The 24381-nt window shown below is 42.3% G+C and overlaps 1 protein-coding gene across 1 annotated transcript in view; it reads right to left on the reverse strand.

Annotated features, from left to right (window-relative positions):
• Window positions 1-24381, reverse strand: part of MAML2 (mastermind like transcriptional coactivator 2) — a 209467-nt gene that overhangs the window by 46154 nt on the left and 138932 nt on the right. Inside the window, exon 2 of the mRNA XM_066544729.1 lies at window positions 17332-18783. Coding sequence (XP_066400826.1) covers window positions 17332-18783 — 1452 coding nt within the window. The remainder of the gene's footprint in view (window positions 1-17331; window positions 18784-24381) is intronic.

Below are 24381 nucleotides of genomic sequence, written 5' to 3' on the forward strand. Positions count from 1 at the left end.
CTTTACTGGCAGATGTACCCTTTCTCCTTCAGATCTCCTAAATCCTGTTTTCCGCATAAGATCAGATGCCCAGGAGCCCACAGATTACTTCTGAGGGTCGAAAGGTAACTAAGGAAAACAAGGTTTCTATTTGCTGTACTGGGTCAGTGGATTTCCTTGAAATAATGTGGGCTCACCAGCTGGAAGACGTTGCAGAGCAGTGCGCTGAGCAGCCTGACAGAAAGCTATAAGAGAAAAGTATTTCAGTTTTTAAAATTTTATCCCCCCTGGGCAACATCTGCATCACCACTAAATGTTTGCAAATATACCTCTTCAGGATGTTCCTCTGCCATGAAATAGGAGAACAGAAATTTCCCTCATTCCTTACATCCAGTCCATAGAAACTGCTGGTGAATCATAAGCAAAGTGGGTGGTAAAGGAAAGAAGACGAGAGAAGAGAAGAGAAGAGAAGAGAAGAGAAGAGAAGAGAAGAGAAGAGAAGAGAAGAGAAGAGAAGAGAAGAGAAGAGAAGAGAAGAGAAGAGAAGAGAATGTAACAGTCCACACTGGATCTATTATCCATGAGTAATAAGGGCAGTTATGGAGAGAAAACTATTTATCCCTTGCAATTACTAAGTGTAGCTTTCATCTTCATCACAAAACTTTGGTAATGAGATTATGCCATTTGGCTGTGAAAAACATCATTTTAGCTCCACAGTATCCTTTCCCCAAGGATTTCTGCAAACATTGCCTCAAACATCAAACATGCATATTTTAATGAACTGTGTTAGTCTGCCTTCTATTAAACTACAGTTCAAAACACTAGTGTTAATGAGTTTTCCCCATTTCTGATAAAATAAAAATAGCTAGGGAAAAAAATTACTTTTTCCTGACAGGGGGGTTGAAATGAATTGTGTTTAACAAATCGAACAAAACTAGTTTTGTTTTTACATTCACTTTTACTGTGTAGCTTGGGGGATGAAGCTCAGTGCTGCCAACAGTGAAGCCTTCCTGGTTTTCCCCTGTAGGGACTGTCCAGTGTGCCATGCTGTGCTGGGCTGCCTTTGTGTGCAGGTTGAACTCTACTGTGTCACAGCAGCCTGCAAAGTGCAAGTGAGAGTGAGTTTCAGTGGGATTACTTTGGATCTGCACCCAGGTATAAGTGGGAGCAAAACCCGAGCTGTGGAAAGAGCAAGCAGTGGTTTGGGGAATATTTGCTGGCATGTGAGGGCAGGAATGCCAGGCAGATCTGTCAGCCTCACCTTGTGCCAGGCTTGCTGCATCTGCTGCCAAGGGTGGAGCTGCTCCTCCATCCTTACAAACAGGCTGCACAAACGCACACGATCATTCCTGCTATCTGCTCTGACCGCTCACAGCAGCTCCCTCCATTCCTTCCATACTAGGATGAAGTCCCATGGGGAGCTGAGGCATCTCATTTTTGGCAAAGAACCTCATTCCCATGAAAGTAAGCACAGTTTTTACACCGCCGTTTAATAACATGGCAACAATCTCATGCATTAGACTCATTTTCTTGCTGCCATGACTTGGGAAATATACACTGCTGCAAAGCAAGCTTCCAAAAAGTGGTTTGTCAAACTTGCCTTCTCCTCTGTGGCAATGGTTTCAAAAATACTCAAACATACATCTGCCTGCACTATTTAGTGCTATTGCAGACTTTGCACCTTTCTTCAATATACACTACACAATGTCAATCAGCTTAGCTGGAGGGGAAAAATTTCTGAGAAGCAGAAGTGTGTGTGTGCAAAGTTTTGTCCTGGCCAAAGCATACAGCCAGAAGTGGAAAGAACTCACACAGATAAAGACAAACTGCAGGAATCTAACTTGGGCTTAAAAGACTGTGCCCACTGACCCCAGGTTTGAAAGCAGTTTGAAAAGCAGCCTGTGAAATACCAGGCAGATGTGGTTGCACAGCCTATGCTGGCTGCCCAGGTCTAAATTTCTTCTCCACTTTAGCTAGGGACCAAACTCGCAATGCTCCTTTCTGGTTGCTCAGAGGCCAGGACTGTGCTCAGAGGCTGGCCCCATGGCTGAGCTCATGCCTCTCTGTTCACCTCCCTGATGGGCCATCCACCTCACCTTCCTCAGCTCTCCAGAGCAGGGTAAGCCTCTTGGCACCTCCTGGGGGACAGAGTCACTCATTCCCTGGAGATCCCTGTCTCTCCTATGACTGCTGAGGCAATGGGGATTATAAGCGTAAGTGAGAAGCATCATATTTAGGTAAGTATAGCTCAGTGAGGCTGCTGGGAACCTGAGTGATTAGTAGGTAAAATTCTTCCTCCAGGCCTTTTATATCATATTCCTGAAATGCAGGAAATACCAGAGACCTTCATTTGTGCAGATGAAAAAGCACTGCATAAAGGTTCTACAGCACCAAACCTTTCAGTCACCATCACAGTGTAGTGACAATTTTTAGTGATTTTTATATGTATGGAGTATAAAATTAACAAACATAATTTATTGCCCTCTCACACTGTAGCTGAATGTTTTACACAGAGGACCTATTCATCACTCTCTAACTAGTGCAAACAAACAGGCTTCCACAGTGTTGATTGATGGATATATTGGGTTTCTTTACTGCTGCTGCTGCTCATACTACTCTTGAATTAATAACTTGGAGTTTACTTTGCACATTGTTATGTTATTTTTAAAGAGCATTCGGAACACCTAAAGCCTGATTCTTATTAACACTAAGTCCTTGTTACACCAAAGTGGTCTGAAGATGTAATTAAAGCTTTCTTCTATTAAAAATTCTTTCCTATGGTCATAATGATATAAAGGGGATCTCCACCTGAATCAGAATCAGAGACAAAAGTTTTGCTTAAAAACTTGAGATGGCAGGGAGGAGTAAATAGCTTTGTTGTCACTATTTCTACAGACCACCCTAGTGACCAACAGAAATCTTTTGAACATAATGCAAAAAGCAGACATTAGTACTATGGTGGCTTTACATACTCTCCTTGAAGAGGATCCTGCAATAATTCATTTATAAATCTAATTTCCTTCATTTCTTGCAAGAAACATATGGAAGCAAGCAAGGCCTTGACACTATTGCTTTTGGCTTCTCCATGAAATGCCATTGCAGTTTGGATAAGGTATAAATGGCTGAAAATCACCATTTCCCTTCTGTTCCTTGTGCTCCTTAGGATATTTGTGTCATCCTGTGAAAACAGTCATTAAACCTGCCCTGAAGACAGCAGCAGAAAGAGCACATATGGCAGTGTGCACATACCTCTGGGACTGCTGAGCTCTTCTAGAGCTGCCATCTTTGGAAAAACTTTCCAAGACCTGCAGCTCCCGATCACATCGCTGTGCCTGCTCCACAGCTGAAAAGCAAACAGTACATCCACTTTCACAGGGTCTGGGGCTGCTGGGCCAAAATGGGCCAGGTCAATTTGAGACCAATCAAGTGAAAAAAAAATACTGCCACAGTGAGGGTCTATAGGTTAGGTGATTGTAAACTTCTTTGGGGGAGACATGGCTAAGAGGGATTTCCCCCAAACCAGGCAGCATTTCTGGTACACTTTTTGTCAGTAATCTTTTCTGCTGTGATCAAGCAGCCTTACTTCTGTGGCTCCAAACAGAACTCTGTGTTATAGTGATCACCCTCAGAGTCATCAAGAGATGTTCAAAGAGGGACTATAGGAACAGAGCCACTATATGCTGGGACTGTATCCAATATATCTTCCAGATTCTGCCATGTAGGCATTTTGAGTGTGGCTTTGCCTGTGCATCATACTGTCTGACTGCCCTCTACAAATATTTCTTCTGAATTTGCCCAACTCCAGGTTTCAATCCATGCTGACTTTTGGTATCCACAATGTTGTGTAGCAAAGATTCCTACAGGAAGTGCTCCCTGATATTAGGGATAAGATGCCTTCCTCCTGCTTGTTTTGCTGCCTGGTAATATCAATAGGTGCCTACAACTTTCCTGCTGGGAGACAGTGATTATTTCTTCCCATTTTGTTTTCCCCAAGTCACTCATGATCTTTGGCCACACGTCCTCTTTCATACTCATTGTCTGAAAAGTCTCAGATTAATTGCAGGAAGATGTTTCTTCCCTGCCAATGTTGCCTGAGATGGACCCACAGGTTGTTTGGGATGCAAACACCTAGAGGTGCAGGATGTCTACATATGTACATGTGTGTTTGTGTGCACACTTCCCACTTCTACCACACCGACTCCTGCCCTTTACAGCACTGTATTGAACAAAACTGGGGAGGGAATTTGAGGTGAGTACAGGCTTTGTTTCCTTCTCATTCACTGCAGGACATTTCTCACAGGAACTCAGTAACACCCTAAACCGATGGCAAAAAAAAAAAAGGCAGACCTGAGTCTGAACAAGGAATAAAAACCAGATTTCCTCCCAGTATTTGAGAGCATTGGCTAGGTAATCAAAATATTTAAACGTACCTTTTATTTTAAACTGTTGCTTATGGAATATAGCAATTATGAATAATATTTTTACTAATATTTCAATAAAGACAGAGTTGCCCTCTTCACCATCACACATGAAAATATATTTACTTTTGTGTAAACAGACATATATGAAGTAGTTGAGATGTAAATTCAGAAGCCTTGGTGTGAAATCAATTTTTGCTGTGCTCTACATTTGAAGTGTAGCTCTTACCTTGCATCTATTTGTCATTTGTGAAGTGCTAAGGTTCTACTGTAGTGTGCATGAGCTCATTTCTATCATAGACAAATATCAACAGATACAGCCTCCCTCAGCATAGAATGCAAACCTATGAATTTTTTAAATGGTTTAAGCCATACATATTTAAATATTAATGAAATTAAATTCTGACCACTTTGGCTGCTGAAACCTCTAAATCTTTAAAAGGAAGTTTCCTCAAAATATTTTGACATTTGTAGAAATCTTTGCCTGTCTGAAGTTTTAACAGGGGAGCACTTGGTCAAAACATTTTAATTTGAAAAATTTTTACAAAACCTGCAAAATTTATGCTAATTCTGAATCCAACCCTATTTTGAAGACTAAAATTAAAGCCATACTTATGCATTTAAATTGACGACCTGTTTTCACAAATACTGATCTACTTCATCTCTCCCCAACTCAGCCACCTTGTATGAAGACACCATTTTAGAAGCACCACACGTCTAGTAAATGCTTTCACTTCACCAGCTGTGTTAGAAAAGAAGTGTTGATCTCACCATCTCAATTTTTAACCTTTAAAGAACAGTTAATAGTTATTCACTTCACAGAAGCTTTATGGATGAATTAGTGTGTAGAAAACAATTAGTATATATTACATAATTTCATTACTTCTGCTATCACTATCTGTTCCTGTTCCTACTGTTCCTACTGATATTTGTGCATGAACTCAATTTGGTTTAGTTTTTGCTTGTAGCATTTGCATGGCTAAAATAACACAAAATCTGGGCATTCTGTCTTTTTTTTTTCTTTTTTTTTTTCTTTTTTTTTGGTTAAGTAATATTTATAGCATAATTCCAGCTTCTGCATTGTTTTGTTGCCACAAAAATACCAGAGATGTAAGAAAAATTTGGGAAAAGCACAATAATGACTATTCCAAATATTTACCCTGGGGGACAGAGAGAGCAAAAGGCACCTTGGAAACGTCATTCGAGAGGATATGGGGCAGCAGCCCTTTGTTTGCTTGTTGCCCTGAGAGTAATACACTATGTTGTCCAGATCCATAGGCTCAAATGCAAATATCAAGACAAAGTTATCTAATTAGCAGCCTCACAACCGCCTCTGGGTTTTATGTTGCTTTTGTCAGGGTTGGTTTTGTATAGTAGTCTCCTCTGTTTGAAAGAACATAATGAAGGTGATTAAAATGATTTATTAACATTGTGCCCATTTGAGCAAACAGTCCAAACATTTCTATATTCCCTGGTATCAAGCACAGTGATCTTCACACAAATATCCGAAGCTCTTTTAGCTTTTTAAATTTTTCCACAGCTTGACTTTAATTAATGTTTCATGTGCAAATTTATATACAGTTACTGTACCAACTGACTAGCTTTTGATTTTATTTGGATTCTTTTGGAAGAGGAGAGGGAAGATACCCTCACAACAGACCGTATATTTAAATGAATAAATAAATGCCTGTAAGTCTATATGGTGTCCCATGGGACATCTACTCCTCTTCACTTGGAGGTGGTCTCCACAGATCCCCACTTGGTTGCAACAAAGAAAGGGACATATGAGGTGCCAGTCAGAGGACTAGTCTGTATTTTGCTGTAAAAGCGGAGGAGTAGAAAAGAATCCCATTATTAAACTGAGTGCCTGGCTATGACATATCTAACATTTATTTTAAATTTTATCTTAAAAGCAGTAAGATTTTTGGCCACCAGCACTCTCCTCGGGAAAGCCAAACAATTGGGAATGTGCTGTTAATTTCCACCCTGAGTTTACTTATGGTCAATATCAAAAATGGTTACTAGGTGCACTGGTTGGAAAACTTGTCAGAAGAAAAACAGAGGTGGATATGTTAAAGCTATATGGTTTTTGGATGAACATTCTCTAGATCTGCATAAATAATTTGGCTATGGACACATAAGTCCTACTTTGCAGCTTTAAAAATATCAGGCTTTAATAGAGAGATGAATGTTTGTACCTCCAAAAACCCAATTTCCTTAGTATTTTCAGATGGTGAGTCCAGCACTCCAGGTAGCATTTCTGGAGGATTAAAAGCCTGGGGCCCTGGAGTTTGGCCCACCAAGAAGTGCTTCTGAAAAGGATGGGTGGCCTTGATAGAATTTCAAATACGAAACAAGATTTGGACAACACAGCTGTACTTAGCCCATGAACTAGCTTTCACGTTTACCAAGGAAGCCTGTAATTTGTGGACCAAGAGTTATTTACTTCTCTTAAAAATAAACTCAGCAGTCCAAGCCCTACATGAAGAAGAGAAGATGCCAAAATCAAGGACTGTGGCACACTTGGGTCTCCTGCATAGACCTGTAGGATAGTGCTGCTGCTTTCTCACTGTGTTCAGCAGCCCACATGGCTGTGAGATATTTCTCGATGCTGTTTCAGCTCCCAAGAGCTGGGTGCTGAAGAGGAAGAAGGGCTGAAAAGGGACAGTCAGTGGGCTGGAAAAACAGGATGAGAGCTGCAGGATTCACAGTAATGATAGGGCTGAGAGGAAGACAGCAAAAGAGGACTTTGCACGCTCCTTGTGCCATGAGGCTGGCATGGCACAACAGGCCAAAATGGAAGAGTACCTTTGGCTTTTTTTTTAGGAAGCCCTTGCCAAAGATAAAAAAAGCCAGTTTGCACGCCTTTGCTAGGAATATGTTAGTGAAACAAGTGAGCTGGTCATGCAAACAACTTGTTTGACAGAAAGCAAACCAAGTGTCAAAAGCCAGGCAGAGTTCAACAGCTAAGCCTGGAAATGAGACACCCAGATTGTTCTGGATTTGCTCTGGTTCAGTTGATGCAGCAGATAAACAGTTAATGCCATTAGTGAACAAATGGCAGCGATCAAAAACCAACAGGAAAAGGCCACCACTTGCCATAATGCGAGCGAAATGACTGCACTCAACGCCCTCCCTGCTGGGAGGTGGCAACACTAGATAAAAGCAAATGGAAAAAGAAATATTTTGGAAAAAGCCTCTCCCTGCCCCAAATAAATTTCTTCCTGCTGGAAATTTTTGAAGTCCAGTTATTACTGTTAAGCTGAGTTTGTTCACAGGAAAAACAGAGAATGATGGAGCTGAAGAAAGTCTCAATTCTCAGCCTGTGAAATACTCATAAGATCCACTTTAGTGTTCATGGATCCCATGCATAATGAGGCCCATGGAGTCTGTTGTAGGGAGAAAACAATGAAGAGAGACAGGTAGCATGCTTAGCATGCTGCAGAAAGGGTTAAAAGTGGTCAGTTCATCACTCTCCTGTGTGGTGCCTTGGAAGTTTTCACAACACCAGATGTGTGAAAAAAAAAAGAAGAAAGCAAGCCCAGTGAGCACCAGTAGACATCCTGGTGCCCTGGAAGCAGTTAAATTAACACCCAGCAGGGACAAATTTGCAGCTTTGGGAACAAGCTTAAAGTTAGTCTGTTTTCATTCCTGGAGTGAATTTGCAAGTGTATGACAGTGAAGTACAGCCTGGGAAGGAGCAGGCGGCTTTGGATTAAGGATGGATAGCCAGAATCTGCTCCCACCCTCCCTCCTCCCACTCTGTTTTGCACTTAGGCTGTGAAGCTCCCAATACTTCTTCTAATCCCTCTGTCTTTCCATGTCTTTTACCAGTTCCAGTAGGAAAGAAAAAAGTAATTCTTTTTTTTTCCCCCATTCTAGCTGAAACCAGACAAGACTGGAGTCACCCCAGCAAAACCTGCTTTAGCTGGGATTGCAGTTAACAGTCCTTCGGAGAAATCTAGTTCTGCAATGGATAAAGTTGGATGCTTTTCTAACTAGAACCAAAGCACTAAATCCTTTAGTAATTCATCACTCAGTTGGAGCCGGGCTGTGGCCCGGCTTGCAACCACTGCAAATTATAGAAAAGACTGGAAAAAGAAAAGTCTGTGAGAGTACATCTAAACCATCTTCACAGAATTACAGAAAGCCCTCACAGTCCCTCTCCCTCATACAAGTTACATAACAAATTGGATCCACAAAAATACCATCTTTCCTCATTTTCACACCTTAGTTATTGCAAATATTTTGGCATCAGTCAATCACAGGGAACTTTTCAACCAAGGTGGATTACACCGCTTCTTATGAAGGCCTGAGAAGGCCAATCTCCCTCATTCCTCCTCGTGTATATCTTTGGCAAGGTAGGAAGAAACTTCAAACCCTGAAACAGCCTTCTCAGAGAGGTGGTTGATGGCCCAAGCCTGTCAGTGTTTAAGAGGTATTTAAACCTTATAAAGATGTTGGTCAGCCCTGGTTTGCTGAGGCAATTGGACTACATGATCATTGTAGCTCCCTTCCAACTGAACTGTTCTATATATTCTATTCTGTTCTGTTCCATAAGTTGGTTATGCAATGGCTACACTTGCAGCTGAACATGGTGGAGGAGCTGTAGGGTCCCCTGAAGGAAGAAAATCAGAGAAAGAGTTGCATTAGTTGCTTCCCAGTGGGGCAAATACACTGCTTATTCTGTCTCCCTGACTGACAGGACGAACAGCACAGCCTGAAATGTGTACTGTGTGCTTTCAATTTGGCAATTTGAAAGGCTCAGGGCTGGATTTCCTGCCCTGTTCTGAAGACTCCCTGCAAACACTTTGGGAACTACTGGACACGAAGGCCTTACGCTCCTTCACTTATTGCTGACATAGGATACAGAAACAGTTCTTAAGTGTTACCAATCTTCCACTTCCCCATTGCAAAGACTGTAGGTTCTTGTCCCATGTGTATCAGTAGCTCCTAATCTGCTCCATTTTCTCCCACACTATTTCCCTTGGATGTCCTGTCTTCCTCCACCTGCACCCAGACTCATTCTCAGCCTTCTCCTCCTGAGCTCCCAATCCTTCTCACTCATTCCCTCTCACCCAAGCCCAATTTGCACTCTGTATTACTGCCTTCCAGGCTTCTTCCTACCCTCAGACCCTCACTCTTTCTGGGCTTCACTCCTTTACCACCTGCTCTTACAGCTCTGTCCATCCCATCCAATTGCCCTACTCTGGATTCAGTCCATCTGGCTGTTTCTTTCCCTTGCACTGAACTTTCTGCTCTGTGACTCTCTCTGTCCTGTCCCTCCACACCCAGTCTCCCTCTTGCAGTCAGCTGTTCACCTTCCACTCCTTCTCCAGACACCTCCTTAGGTGAGGTTCCCCATCACCAGCCACCTGAGGTGAGTTTAGCAGCTCACTGCTCCTGGCAGAAGCAATCCCATCTCTGCTTCTGGCCTCCACCTGGGTACTCCTGCCTCTTCCCTTGTGCAGGTGTTGGCTTTGCCTGACCCCCACAAGCTGAAGAAAACCTACATGGAGAGAAAAAGGATAGCTCTCTGCTGGCCTTGTGAGAGCTTGGACAAGTGCCAGAGGAAGAAGTACTCACAAGGCTAGGGTGGGGAAGGATTTCTTGCCCCTTTCTGAAGCTTCTAGTCTTTAGATCAGCTCTTCCACCCTGTGAAACCTCACATAAGAGAGTCCAAAGCCTCTGTGCTCCCCTTCTTTTGACATATTGACACATAACTCAATGTCAGAAAGCAAGTTTCAGTCTGCACATGTCTTTCAGGCAGAGCAGCAGAGCTGGGATCACGGGTGTTGAGAGTTTTCTGCAGAGAGGTTATTCCCCACCACGTGCCTCGCCTGGGTACTCTGAGAGCACCCTCCTCACTGGTTACATAGGAGGCTTAGGGGATTCGCATGAAATACAGATATCTGGTATGAAAGAGAGGGATAAATATCCCTCCTTTTACTCAATTCCTATGCTTTCTATTGATTCACTGGGTCTGGTTCAACTCCAGTGGATTGATTGTAACGGCTTTGAATGACATCTTCCTTCTTTATTTCTTTCCCCAAATACACAAGAATATATAAAATATACAGTAAGATTTCCTTCATCTCGAGGTTTGGCTGGCTTGCTTATTTAGATTATAAATTCTTCAGGGCAAAACCTGTCTCTTACACTGTGTGTGTACATTACCAGAAACAGGCATGCAGCAAATGAAGCAGGCAGATGGTTCTGGAATAGTTCTGTTGGAGCATCTGGCTGATTTTCTGGAACAGCATCACATTCAAATGGTAAACTCACCCGTGAAAACTCACATTAAAGGAACATTACTAGGTCTGTTGCTGTCTTAACAACAGTCATCTGTGGCCTGGGGCAGGTCTCCACCATAAAAACACCAGCAGTAAAAGTGGCTGAGTGGAGGAATAAATATTTGCCATTAAAATATTCCTTCATTTTGAACCCCGGGAGAGAGAAATTACTGGGACTAAGCACTCTTGAGCACTTCGGGGAATTAAAATAATAGGAAGACTCTAGGGAGAACTGGGGCTTGTTAATTTTTTTTTTGTTCCTTGACTTCTTGAGGTATTCCTAAATTGTCTGCAAACAAGTAAAAACTTACAGGAAAGGGTTTTTCACCATGCCAGCTCCAAATGGTTGTGGAATTATATTGTTTTTCCAGGCTGCCTTTCCAAAATCCCTGCAGGAAGTTGACTCAGGGCTTGACTCTGGCCTCAGATGCATGCACAGCAACAGCAGGAATCCTCACTTCAACCAGGTAAGAAGCCCTGGTGGACACCATAACTTTATGGACAAGTTCACAGATCAAGATAGGCTAACTAGGTTCCTAGCAGAGAATCAGACCTGAAGCATCCTTGGCCCCTTTTCTTCTGGTCAGCATGCCATCTTCACAGTTCCTTATCTCAGACTTGTCCTGTTACACTTCCTTTCCAGTTAATCTAATAAGCACAAACTCACGTCCTGTTTTTGATGATGATTCCTCACTTTACGCTACCACCCCAGGCCTGTAAACTATAATCTCAGCCACCAGCACTTGTCAATCTTCTCAGTTGCCATTTGTTCCTTGCAGCCATCCTCATCTTCTGAGTACACACTCAGTACCTTGGCCCATGCCTCCCAGGTGGTGGTGGAGTACAATCAGAGGGCTGAAGTGCTAACAACCTTATTGTACCCTCTGTCTCTAACAGCAGGTTTTTCCCTCCTTCATCCAAGACAACTGACTGAGTTATGAAGGGTCTCTTGGATCACTGCAGTTCTCAAACCAACATCTTAAGACCCGCAGGTATGGAAAAGTTCATACCTATCAAGTTCTTTCCATAATACCCATCTTATCTTTGATCTTATAGAAGTCAGGTCAATGTTATCCCTTTGAAACAGGTGACATTTTTAGTTTGAGTTTATACAGTTCTTCACAGAATTTCATTTTGCCCTTTCAGTGGACCTCCCAGGCACTTTCACAATGTTAATAGATAATGAATGAGACTTCAAGTGTGCTGACATTAGCAAAGAACTCATCCAGAGAAGCTCAATGATGTTTTTCATTGCTACCTTCATGGAAGTACCTTCAAAAAGCAGCTCAACAGAGATGTCAGGAACTGTCTCATCTACCTCCCAAATCCCCCAACCAAGAAGCCTTTGACCATGGATAATAACTACTATTCTTCCAGTGTAAATGCTTTATGCAAAGAGTTCAAGAAACCTTATGGAACTTGGGGTGTCTCTGAGACTTTGAATTACCATATCCTCAGGGACTGACTGTCCACAGTGGGACTGTGTATGTATTTTGTTCAGCAAACTGAGCATGAATGATATAAGGCACCACCAAGAAAACTGTCCATAATGACAATACAGGAACGTACAACATTTCTCTCTGGTTTCATGCTCATAAATCAGTTATGACCCTGCAATTGATGGTGGTTATTGGGACATACTCAAGTTTTTGTCCAGAATATTTAATTCAGAAGTCCTTGTATGAGGGAATGTGACCAAAATGGAGATATCAAGAAAAGCTGTCATCCAAATATTATTTTTATAGAGAGCTTTGAGAGAAAGGTCACATTGTTATTTTCTTACACTATGGAACAGTTTCTATTATTACAGATTCCAAAAGCCTGGAATCGTTGTCATTTATGATCTAAGTAAAATTCAAGTCCTGGTTTGTACCCATTACCAAAAGCTACTCTAGGTTTTCTCTCTTCATTTCACAAACATTTGTAAAATACTTCCTTCACACTTGAAAAGAGAGAAGTTGCCTCACCAAAACGTGTTCTTGTTTTCTTCCATAGCGGTAAATAGAGAGGTTTAGCAAAATACTCTTTTAATAAAGAAGACAAATTTTCTTTGAGAAATTTCAGGGACTAAATTAGATATGTGAGTTACTACTCAGCAGTGAATGGTAATAAGAGTTTTTTATAACTAATGTCAAAAAAGACATTAGTTATAAAATGTCTTTTTGGTCCCGGTGCTTCTTCCTCACATAGTACTCTATCTGAAAGTTTAACACATACTTTTTATTGAATCCAAATGGTGTCCATGCTTTAAAAAAAAAAAAAAAAGGTAGAAGGTCATATCCTGCTTCTAACTATGCTGCTGTGAGTTCAGTTATACTCTCCTGAAAATACATGAAATTTCTCTGGGCTTACACTGGAGAAAATGAGAGGAGAAACTGTTTCAGGATCTCTGCATGCAGAGCTGCCAGATTAGTTGAAATACCACCTCTGTCCCTTGGAGATATTTCAGATGATGAATGCATATTAAGCTCTGGGCATTGGAAGGGCTGGTGTAATGGAATGGTTTGCAAGGGGGCAGTCACATCAGCACCTGGAGCTCCTCTGTGGTGGCACATCCCTTAGTGCAGTGCTGATCAGTAATCCTACAGGGAAAACATGCTAGGAGCTGGTACTGGAGAAGGGACTGTTCAGTATTCAGTAGGGAGGAAGACTGGTTGGATGTAAAAGGAGCCTGTTAAGTTCCAGTAAAAAAATGATCTAAGGTGTGCTCCAATTCGGACAAGTAAGGGCAAATACCACCACCACCCCTTAAACTGTGACTAATCACAATTCTTGGGTTATTGAAAAAGAGTGTAGAGACAGGAAAAAGGAGAAGGTGATCCCATCCTCAAAGCAATTCTTAAAGAACAAGGACTAACAAGGCCCTGAGTTTTCCACAAGCAAACACTGTTGTGGGTTGTATCTACACTGATGTACCCAGAGCCTTAAAAATATGGACTACTGGTTGTTCATGTAAAGTGGAGGGTGAAGCTCTCACGATCCCTTGTGTTATCCTTGCCTCCAAAGCCAAGACTAAATAGGACACATGCCCACATGCAGCAGATGAAGTGGCCTTGCTCTCTTAGGGCTCCTGTTCTCATGAGCTCAGCCTTCTATTCTCCCCTCCCTTGAGCAAATGAAGTTGAATGAAAACAATTGGAGAAAAATTCAACTTGAAATCCTTGAGTTTAATTTGGCTTTAGGTCAAAACCAGAAGGGGATGAATAATATTTTATTTAGTAGATACAAGCTTTTTTTGTTGTTGTTGTGGGGTTTTTTTTTGTTGGGTTTTTTTGTTTTGTTTTTATTTTTTTACTTCTTCACGGAAAAGTAATAGATCTTATTCAACAAATAAAATGGCTGATCAAAAACTTGGAAAATGTGTGAGGAATTTCTTGGACTAGTTAAAAACACCAAGTCTTCAGTTCAAAAATCTTAAGTCTTACTTCAGAAGCATCTCTCATTGACTGGACTACATTCCTTCAAAAGGGTAAAGTTAGACTTTTACCCAGGCCCAGTTACAGATTTTCAGCTGAGGCTCTGTAGAAGTATCACGGACCTGATTAAACTTGTATAGAATTTGGAGCTTCTAAGACTTCCTAAGCAAAGAGAGTGTTGAATTTCTATGAGTTTTTTCATTAGTATGTGTATGTTGCATTCAGATAGACAATAGAAAGGAATCTTTCCCAGAACAATGGAGAATAAAAGAGAGAGGCAAACAAACCCTTCATTCAGATCAACCTTCCAGGAAACCAAGATGATTTCCATCATTTTTATGACTTTTCCCTAGAGGCAAAAGACATCTAATTAGCAAATCCCTCTGTAAGTTTGTTTCAATTGACACAAAGGGAATGTGACAAGCAGAGAAATTATAAGCCTTACATTTCCAGTTAACCAGTTTGAACTGATAAAACCAAGCTCAGATGGGTTTTGGGGATCTTAAAGCTTGGGGAGCAAATAATCCAGAGGGTGAGTTAGTTCTGCTAAAAATGTGAACTTACGGTGTTGCAGTCAGTGATTTCTGACAGCAGTGTCACAGCAGTCCTTTGTGAATGTGCCCTCACATCACCAGCTACAAAGCATTGCAGTGAGTTGTGACATGGTCCTATAATGATCTGGGGAGGAGCTGAATGATACCAAGCAGAATCAAATCTTGATTCCTCAAGCAGAAATAGAGCATGAGTAAAATAAATATTAATCATGAAGTTAATTAGTAAATGCTGGTAATTAATCATGCATTACTTTTAATGATGGGTAGAAATACTCAGAGGTGGGAGACGATCCTTCAGGAAGGCAGGCTGTGCAGCCTAAATGAGGTAATGTCCCTATTGCTAAAATCAGCAGCAGTCGATCCACAAGGTCGTTTTGACCTTTGTTGTCTTTACTGGAAGATAATACTAGCAGCATCTCCTCCCCCTCGATTTAATATCTAAATTTATGTGGCAAGCAGGCCCTGTCCAAGGGGTTGGTGGGCTCTTGCAGCAGTGCAGGCAGGTGCTAAAGGGTCCACAGGACTCATAAATACTGCCAGGTAAATGGTTACATTCAAACCTTTTAAAAACTCTGTAATTCATGGACCAATTATATTTTTAAGTATTGTTCCAGCAACTACAAAATACTCTAATTGAGAGAGACATAATTGATATCCTGAACTTCATCAGCACTTTGGAACAACTGCTAGGGATCTTTAAAAAAAAGCCAGTTATCTCTCTAGAGCATGGAAAAACAGCATCTTTATTGCAAAAGCCCTATAATCTGTGTCTAAAAAGCTTCCAAGCTTCTCAGCTGTGCTGTGGGTCAGGTAGCCACATCTTGCAGAAACAGCTGTGGGAAGCGGTCAGATGACAAGAAATATTGGAAAATTAGTTGGCAGAAAGAAATCTGTGATGATAGGCAAAACCCCTTCCTTGGTGTAATATCTCAAGTTACACTATCACTTAGGACAAGTTTCCTAAAGCAAAGATCTTGAGGCCACACAGGTGAGAAATCCTTCTACACTCATGGTAAATCTTGTAAGTACTACTGGGGCTGAGGTGCCCAGTTCCATCTTGTTGGCTGACCCCCCTAAGCAGCAGCCCAAGAGGGCACAGAGCAAGTAGTTAACATTACTTCAAGCAGAGCTGCTCTCGTGTTTTTATGCCTCATCAGAATGTGACCTTGCAAATTTTTTCAGAAAAACAGTAGTGTTTGCAGAAGTCTTGCCTGTTTCCCCTGTGATGACAGATTGCTGGAAGGTTCATGATGGCTGAATGAAGGAACAGTTAAAATTCATCTGTCTGCCAGTCTATTAAGAGAATGGGGAAATGCACCTTAGAAGAGAGCACACAGTGGCTCAAGAAGAAGAACAGCTTGCAGACACCTCCCATAAAACAGCAAAACTGTGCTTGCATCCTGCAAATGCTCATTCTACAGCATCTTTCCACAAAGCAGTTTCTCACACCTACCCATAGGTTTCACCTGGTACCTCTTGCTAAGGGACTTATTGGAGTAAGTCATGGTTAGTTGTTCAGGAAATTTAAAAGGAGAAAGGTGTGCAGGCATACAACTGTATTTACTCTTTTTAAAGCATCAGCCTATTCATCCAGTTTGGTGAAGAAACTCCAGCTTAGAAGGATTTGTTCACAGTGCTGCCTTATGGGAGTCCATGGAAAACAGGCTTTCATTTTTAAGCAGCTTCTTATAGCTTTTTTCCCATCTCCACACCTATACTGCAATTCCATATCTTCAAATATGCTGAGATGAAATCCCACCTAAACTACTCAGAGTTGCCTAAACATTCCAAGGTCAAATATGTTTTACTTGTTTTGCACCTGGTTTCCAGACTCTGGGGTACAGCAAGTTTGCACATTCTCACTTTGATTGGCAGGTCTGAAACTTGGGATCTGAGATCTGGGTGCACAGGGACTTGGCATAGCACAACTAAGCTAAAACAGCAGATATTGTCAGGGTACTGTCTCATGATAACACAGTGGGAGCTGGCTACATGGAATATAGTTGTAGACATATCTGTGGCAACCTTCTCCTTCATCTCTCAGCATGTATTTTATCCACAGAATATTCCCAGAAGTGTGATGGGTGTTTAGAAAGCTCACAGATAAACCTTGGTTTTTCTTTGCCAAAGCAATAGCAAATGTGCAAACAGTATTTTTTGTCATATCAGTCAAAAGATATCTAAAAACAGAATTTCCTAACCCTGCCTCCCTGAGAAAAATGATGGCATAAAAATTAACATTGTAAAACACATTATCTAAGATAACATAGAAATTCATTAAAATTCTGACTTTCAAAAGAGCCTAAAATTTTGTAAGCTAGAAAACTTAGATGGGAGTCCAAAATACACTTGCATCTGCCCTACTATCTCACCTTTCTGACAAGTATCTACATAATATATAGCAGATATATAATATATAGCATTCATTCCATTGAATGAAGAGAAAAGTGTTATGAGCATGTGCTTCTTGAAATTCTTCTAAATGTGCATCCATAATACACCTGAATAGGTTCTAAATGTGCCATCACCAGCTCTGCAGAAGGGCATGCTGAGAGGATCATTAAGTGCCACTAGGACACATCTCCTGCAGGAATGAGGCCAGGCTTGGAAAAGCCTTTTTATTACTTGGACCAGAACAATTCTGTAGCAAATAAGGAGGAATTTGTCTTACCTGTCTGTGCTGCTGAGAGACTGGATACTGCAAACCTGAGATTTGCTGGCTTTGCTGCATTTTCTGAAGCATCATTTTTTGCTGCATTGCTAGGGTTACATTAGGTGGCCTCTGGAGAGACTGGTTTGGGAGAGGCTGAGCAGTTTGTGGCTGTGGCTGTTGTTGCTGCTGTTGCTGTGGCTGCTGCTGCACGGGAGCTGAACCCTGTGCCTGCTGGGTGTAGTGCAGAAGAGCAGGCTTGTTTTGGGAACCCAAAACCGAAGGCATCTGCTGGTTTGTTTGCTCTGAGTTAAAGTGAAACAAAGGCTTTGTGTTGCCATGATGCTGCTCTAGAGGTGGCTGAGCACTGTTGATAAAGTTTCTGTTGAGGTCCTGAGGCTTCTGTTGCATGATTATGTCCATGGGATTGCTCTGGGGAGTGGTTGGTTTATAAACATAGTTGTTCATCCCTTTTGTCTGGTTTCCATTCACTGGCACCCCGAGCATTGCTGAGCTTTGTGGGCTGAACTGCTGCTGGCGAAAAGAGGGACTGGGGATTTTCTCTTGCACAAAGGGTCCAGGGGAAGGTCCTGATGGAGACAGAGTGGACCAGTTGGCTGTCTGGTTCTGCTGCTGCTGTTGCTGCTGAATCAAGGCATGCTGCTGCCGGTTGGCTGCGATCTGTTTGAGCTGCTGTGCATGAGACAACTCCTGCCAGTTAGGCAATGGCCGAGTGGACGCAGAAGAAACCTGTGACACCTGTGTTTGAGGCACCGAGGGGATGGGTGAAGAGGCAGACATGGCAGTGGAAGCCATCGTGAAGGCCGGACCTGTAGAAGAAGGCCTCATCTGTGGGGAGCCCACAGGAGCCTGATTCATGCCTGCTGCATACTCACTTTTTATCACCATCTTATCCATCTGCAGAGATCTCACAGGGCCCCTCTGGCTCTGCTGCCCAAGGTCAATGTTGAATGGCTCATCTTGTTTTATCGTGGCATTTATCATATTCTCTAGCTCAACATCACTCATTGGTGGCACCGATATGTTAGTCAGTTCATTAAACAGTTCCTGAAGCTCAAGATCCATCATTTGGTCCCATGAGTCTTCCCCATATCTGTTAGGGAACACGTTCTCATGGGATGTCTGGCCATCTAAGTGTTTGCTGCAGGACATTGTTTCTCCTGGTTCTTTCTTTACCTCTTTCAAAGTCATATTAAACATGTCATTCCCACTAGCATGGGTATTGTTTGCTAGGCTGCTGGCCTTTCTTTGTGATCCTTGCCCCACAGTCATAGTTCCTGACATTGACTGGCTTTGGCAATTGTTAACATGTTGTCCACCTTGTCCCACTGGGATATTGTCACCCACTCTTATCCTCTTAATGTCAAGGAAAGAGTTCTCTGAAACACCATTGGGCCTTTTGTTGACAGGTGACAGATTTACCACCAACTTTCTCTTCAAGGAGCCTTGAAGCTGAAAGAAACAGAGACAAAAAAAACCAATCATTAGATGATACCAAAGAAATAATTTAATTGCTTGAAAGGCAAGGCAACAGGCAAGTAAGCATTGCTTAGTTCAGAAAGCTCCTCTGGGCTTTTTTTGGTCAATGAAGCTGTGCAGAACTGTAGGCAAATAGGCTTTAAGTGGTGACTCTCCCTGCCACCATCACCCTTGCCATCAGCATTTTTTGAGCACTGCTGCCTCCTGTTTGTCACAGACCCCCTTCCCCCTCACAGGTGTGATGAGGGAGGGAGGTAGCCAGAGCTGTAGTTGGTAAAGCCCCTTTGCTCCAGATCTACTCCAATCCAGCTATGCCAGACAGATCTAAAGTATTTTAGACAGCAGAGACAAATGCAGTCATGAAATCTGCCCTTGTGCCTACCCGGTGGTGCAGTTTTCATATTCCCAATTTTGGTATATGATCCAAAAAAACATTTTTGACACTTGTAGAGTCCAAAAGTCCTTGAAAACATTATAATGGCACACACAAGATCAAGGCATACTTAGCTTATGTAGGTTTATACTGGCCAGAGATGTGTATGATTAAAAATGTTAGATATTAACCTGTTGCAAACTGAGAATGAGTTCACTGGAGCCATGTCCAGTTATGTCAGCCAAGGGTCTGGCCCATGATGTACTTAATGCCAGATTATTTCCCAAAGATGTACATTAATACATTAAGCCCTTGTTGTTTAGGTCCTGAAACATCTCTTGTAAAACATACAGTCCACTCAACACTGCTCTGAGAATTGTAACTCTGTTTTCTTTCCCTTGACTATTTACAGTGATACTTCCATTTGCTTGCCAGCCCTGTAGGTCTACTGAAGGAAAAGAGGTTCATGGCTCTGTCTGCCTGATACACTCATCTGCTGTGGCTGTGCACACAAATTCCCACCCCATGCACAGAAAACAGAGATGTCAGTCCCATGAGCTGAAAAGCCTGGACTTGGTACATATGCCCTCAAGTAAGATGCAGATGCCCTCAAGAAGAGTTGCTTTGAACACAGTTCATAAAATAACAGATCACTGTAAAACAAGGGCAGCTGTCCTATATTTAGCCCTGTACATTTCATCTTAGAGGTCCAAAGGGGCACCCAGTGAGAAGCGTGCACATGCAGCCCTTGCAGAGCCAGCACACATGGTCCCTGTTTCAGCCAGGAAAATAAGCAGTGAAACACAGCTCACCTTCTGCCTTTCTGCATTTGGGCAGAAGTACAATGGCCCCAGAGGCATCAAGACAACACCATCTGAGAAATACCTGTGAGTGCCAGTGAGAAAATAATAAATAATGCCTGTACACACTGTGATACCTTAGGAAGCTGCGAAGGGCAGAGAGAACTGGGAACTCTAATTCTCCAGTTAAGTGAGGAAGAATGATTTATGAGATCTTCCAGTCACGTTATTTGCATCATGCTGTTTCATGTACAGAAGCCCATGGGTACGTAATACTCTATTGTGGCCTCTATGCCCTTCAGTTTCAGGCTTACCTATAGGTAAAAGCTCTTCCCAGTTAACTCTAGATGTGAAAAATTTTATTCTGAATATAATTTAATTGCTTGAAAAGAGTTTAACTGAGAAATACATATTTCCTCCAAACCCACATATGCTTCCATTGCATCATCAGGTCACTGAGTTTAGCTCTTAAAAATAAAGTTTGTAATTTCTCTCTCTGACCAATTTCATATTTCAAGTTAACTTTCCAGCATAGCTTTTAAATCACAGATTCATGTTTTCATAAGGACGAACATGTTGATCCCTCTTGTATAAGTCTACAGACTGCGTGCATGCAAGAGTAATTAATTGTCACTAGGTGTCCCTCACTGGGGAGAGGTTTTGGTGGTCACTGCAAAAAGCACAGACTGTCTTGGATTAGTATGTTCCTTCTGACACATGAGTCACTGTACTTTCCTTTGGAACAAAAAAAGGTAAGTTGCACTTCCTTTTACCATCATCTTTGCTGTCAGTGTGTTTATTAGAAACCATGCTCGTACACTCAAATTCATCTTCCTGGGAAATGGGGAAGTCCACAGGTCATTAGAATACATGACTTGGCAGCACATTTTGCTTTCAGATATGTTGCTGACAGAAAGGCTGAACAGAGTACATCCCCTGCATATGTATATGTTTTATGTGGTTAATATGACTTTCTGAGTTAATTTGGGTTTGCTTGACATTTTGAAGCAGAGGGAGCTGTTTAAAAAACTCCACATTTTCAGGGCACCTGCACCAAGCTTTCTGACACGTAAAAATGCAGGTGTTACATTGTGCTCTGTGTAGTATCTGCTTTTCACCTGCATTTGAAGTAGCTTCTAGCAGATAGCAGGGTGAGGTGGGTGAGCTGGGAAGTGGTTTGTCACACACAAGTCAGCAGCAGAGCCAGGCAGAGCACCTTGATCTCCAGACACATCACTTAATCAAGCACCCCTCCCTTAGCATGGCCTGGAGGACTCCTGGTTTCATGACATCCTCCCACCAAAAAGGGGACTGTACATTTCTAAAGAATAACAAGTAGTAACTTATTACACCTCCCCAAAACCTTGCACACATAACCCTTGGAATGCTGACAACACCATCAGTCAATAGATGTCCACACCTTAAAGCAGGAATGAGAGCAAGTGAGGCTGCAAAGGTGCAGGGAAATCAGGGGACTTCACTAAGGCTGCTACAAATGTCCTGATTTCACATCCCCCATGAGTTCAGGATATGGAGGGAGAGGGCACGGGAGTGAGCAGCCCACAGGGATGAAGCCCCCTCTACCTCCCTGCACTGAGCTGTTACCAGTTATATGTCGGGGGGAGCTTCAGGGGACTGGTCTGTGTTTGTTCAGGAAGATGAGCAGCGTCCATCACAAGCCTCTCTGAACGCTGCCTTTTGTAGGGCACTGCTGCCCCAGCATTATCCCTGTTTTGTTTTCAAAAGGGAAAGGACCAGGGTTCCATCACTGAAATCTTTGCATTTTTCTAGCAATCACATTTTTCGATTACTGACTAAAAGTCAGTACTCAAGCCCTTTTTACCCAAGCAAAACACAGACTCTTCAGAAGGAAATAAAAAACAACCAACTTGCCAGATTTCAGGCTCCATCTCTTTCAATTTGCAAGCTAGGATTGATTTGGGTCAGTAAACATAAAGCAAAAGTTCCTATAACATACACAGGCACATTCCTCAGATCAAAGAGGCTTGTGGTTACACATCTCAAACTGCTTGAACTGTGTAATATTGAAAGGCCCTGTGATGGGAAACGAGTGACATGACAGTAAGTGGGAGAGGAGGAAGCCCTCCATGCCCAGCTCCATCCCACAGGCAGGTGGGCAGCACTGGATGAACCATCACGGAGCACAGGCATTTCCTGGCAGCATGTGTTACTGTGAGACCTTTTGCTGAGCAGGCTCTGGTGAGTCAGTGTGAGGTCATGCACTTACAGCAAGGCAGTGCTGGATGATTGATCTTCTGAAGTCAGAACTGAGCCTCTGGAGATCATTTCTATGAGACAGCCCAGTGCTGTTCCTGGACAAAATGCTTGGGGACAGCAGAGGGCAAACTCTAGAGATGACTTGATCTAAACGACCCGGTGTGATACCATGTCCTGTGCAGAGGGACATATATAATATTTATAAGTTTTATATTTAAAACTTATTCAGAGTCCTAAAGGAATTTAAGAGAGGCAGTTTTTTCTCTAATGCTCTCTGACACCAGGCCAAATCAGCAGGAAATCCACTGAACTAATAATGAGGGCTCATCAAGTCCTGGTACCAAATAACTTCTCTTTTGCAAAAACAGAAAGGTTTTTGCTTCACCTTTTCTTTTGATTGAATTTTTTTACTAAATATAAAACTAGAGGTTTTTGCTGATTTTTTTTTCTGGCTCATTTTATTTTTCCAGAAAATGGAAACAAAAAAATGTTTTGGTGCAAAGGCACAGCTTGTCAATGAGAAATTTTAGAGATTGTTTTCTCCAAAATATCCATATCAAACAATATTTTTATCACATTATTGATGCATTTCTGATATTACTCATGTGTATTCACCTTGTATTTCTTTCCACAGGGTCTATCCGATATAGTCAAGAAAAGAATTGTCTGTGTCAGCGGGAAATAATAGTCTATCAGGTTTCTCTTTCAATAAAAATCTTATTTTTTGTGCATTTCATACAGCTTCAGCAGTTGGACTTCCTTTAGAAATTGCTCTTTATGTCATTTAACACTTTGTAAGAAGGAGCACAGTGCTCGACAGAGCTCCTAGACTAACCATCCAGCACCTTGAGTTTCACAGCTCTCAGGACAAGTAAAACACAAGCTGTCCCTCCAACTTGCCTGAGTAACTCCATAGTGCCTGCAGATCAAGCCTTTGTACAGAGATTTTAGTACTGTATCAGACTCATTTTGAAATGTTTATAGCTGGACACTTAAGACTGGGCCAAAACACCAAAAATACCCCAAGAAAACTACAGAGAAAATACCACAGTTTGATAGTCTTAAGTCCTCACTAAGCCTTTTAGTGGAAGACATAAAAGGAAGAATCCTCCCACCTTTGTTCTCCCAACTCCCACAATTTCCTACAAAGGTTTGCAGTGTTCTTTCATTGTGTGGTGGAACAACAGGGATGGAACTCCCAAGGTGCTACTGATGAAAGCCCACACTGTGAAGCAGGCAGTGTGGCAGTGTCAGCAGTTCCTGTGGAACGGGATCTCTGATGATAGAAAAAGCACAAACAGATCCACTTTAAAAGGTCCATTTTGGATTACCTAGATTTTCTCACAATATGCGTTGACTACACTGGAAACAATGGCTACACTGTAAACAAAATACTCCATGTAGCCGGGGAAGCAAAAGGGTAAAGAATTACAGGGAAAATATGAAAAATATTCAAACAGTGAAAATTGGAAAAAAAATCCTTTCAAAGGAGGAAAAGATGCTGAATGATACTTATTTATGCTGTGAAAGCACCTTTACATTGCCAGGCTGGACCTAGCAAGCCACCCTTGAGGTTTAGAGCCTGATTCTGAATGACAGCAACTCTCAATTTAAAAATAGTGGTTGGCAGTGTTTGCTGCCAGCAGTATCACCTCCTGTGGTGTTCAGAGCTGTGCCAAGCTGGGGAGCACCTTTCCAGGCAGGGACCAGGGCATACCAGTGCAGAGCCTCCCTGTTGCAGGAATCTCCCAGCATGCAGGGGGACCAGATGACTCTCTCCTTTCCTTCTTACCCCTTCAGCCAGGCAGGGTGGTGGTGGTGACTCACACTATGGCCAGCTCCGAAGCCACAGAGGCACCCTGGGGCTGACACAGGGATAACGAGGGGCCATTCTGGGGCCACCACAGCAACTAATGCCACAATCACACAGGCACCCTCAAGGCCCATTTCTGACTACAGACAGTTTTGAAGGTTCCCATCACCACTATTTCTACACATCTGAAATCCTTTGGCACTGATTGTTCCCCTTCCTTCCCACACCCAGGAGAATCAGGTTCACCCTGATGTCTCTCCTGAAAATCTCAGTAGTGTGATCCTCTTCTGAGGACCTCCCCCCAGCCCTTCTGCTCCTCACTTTCTCTGCACTGCTCAAGTACATTT

Source organism: Molothrus aeneus, chromosome 2 (assembly GCF_037042795.1).
Source record: "Molothrus aeneus isolate 106 chromosome 2, BPBGC_Maene_1.0, whole genome shotgun sequence".
Classification (NCBI taxonomy): Eukaryota; Metazoa; Chordata; class Aves; order Passeriformes; family Icteridae; genus Molothrus; species Molothrus aeneus.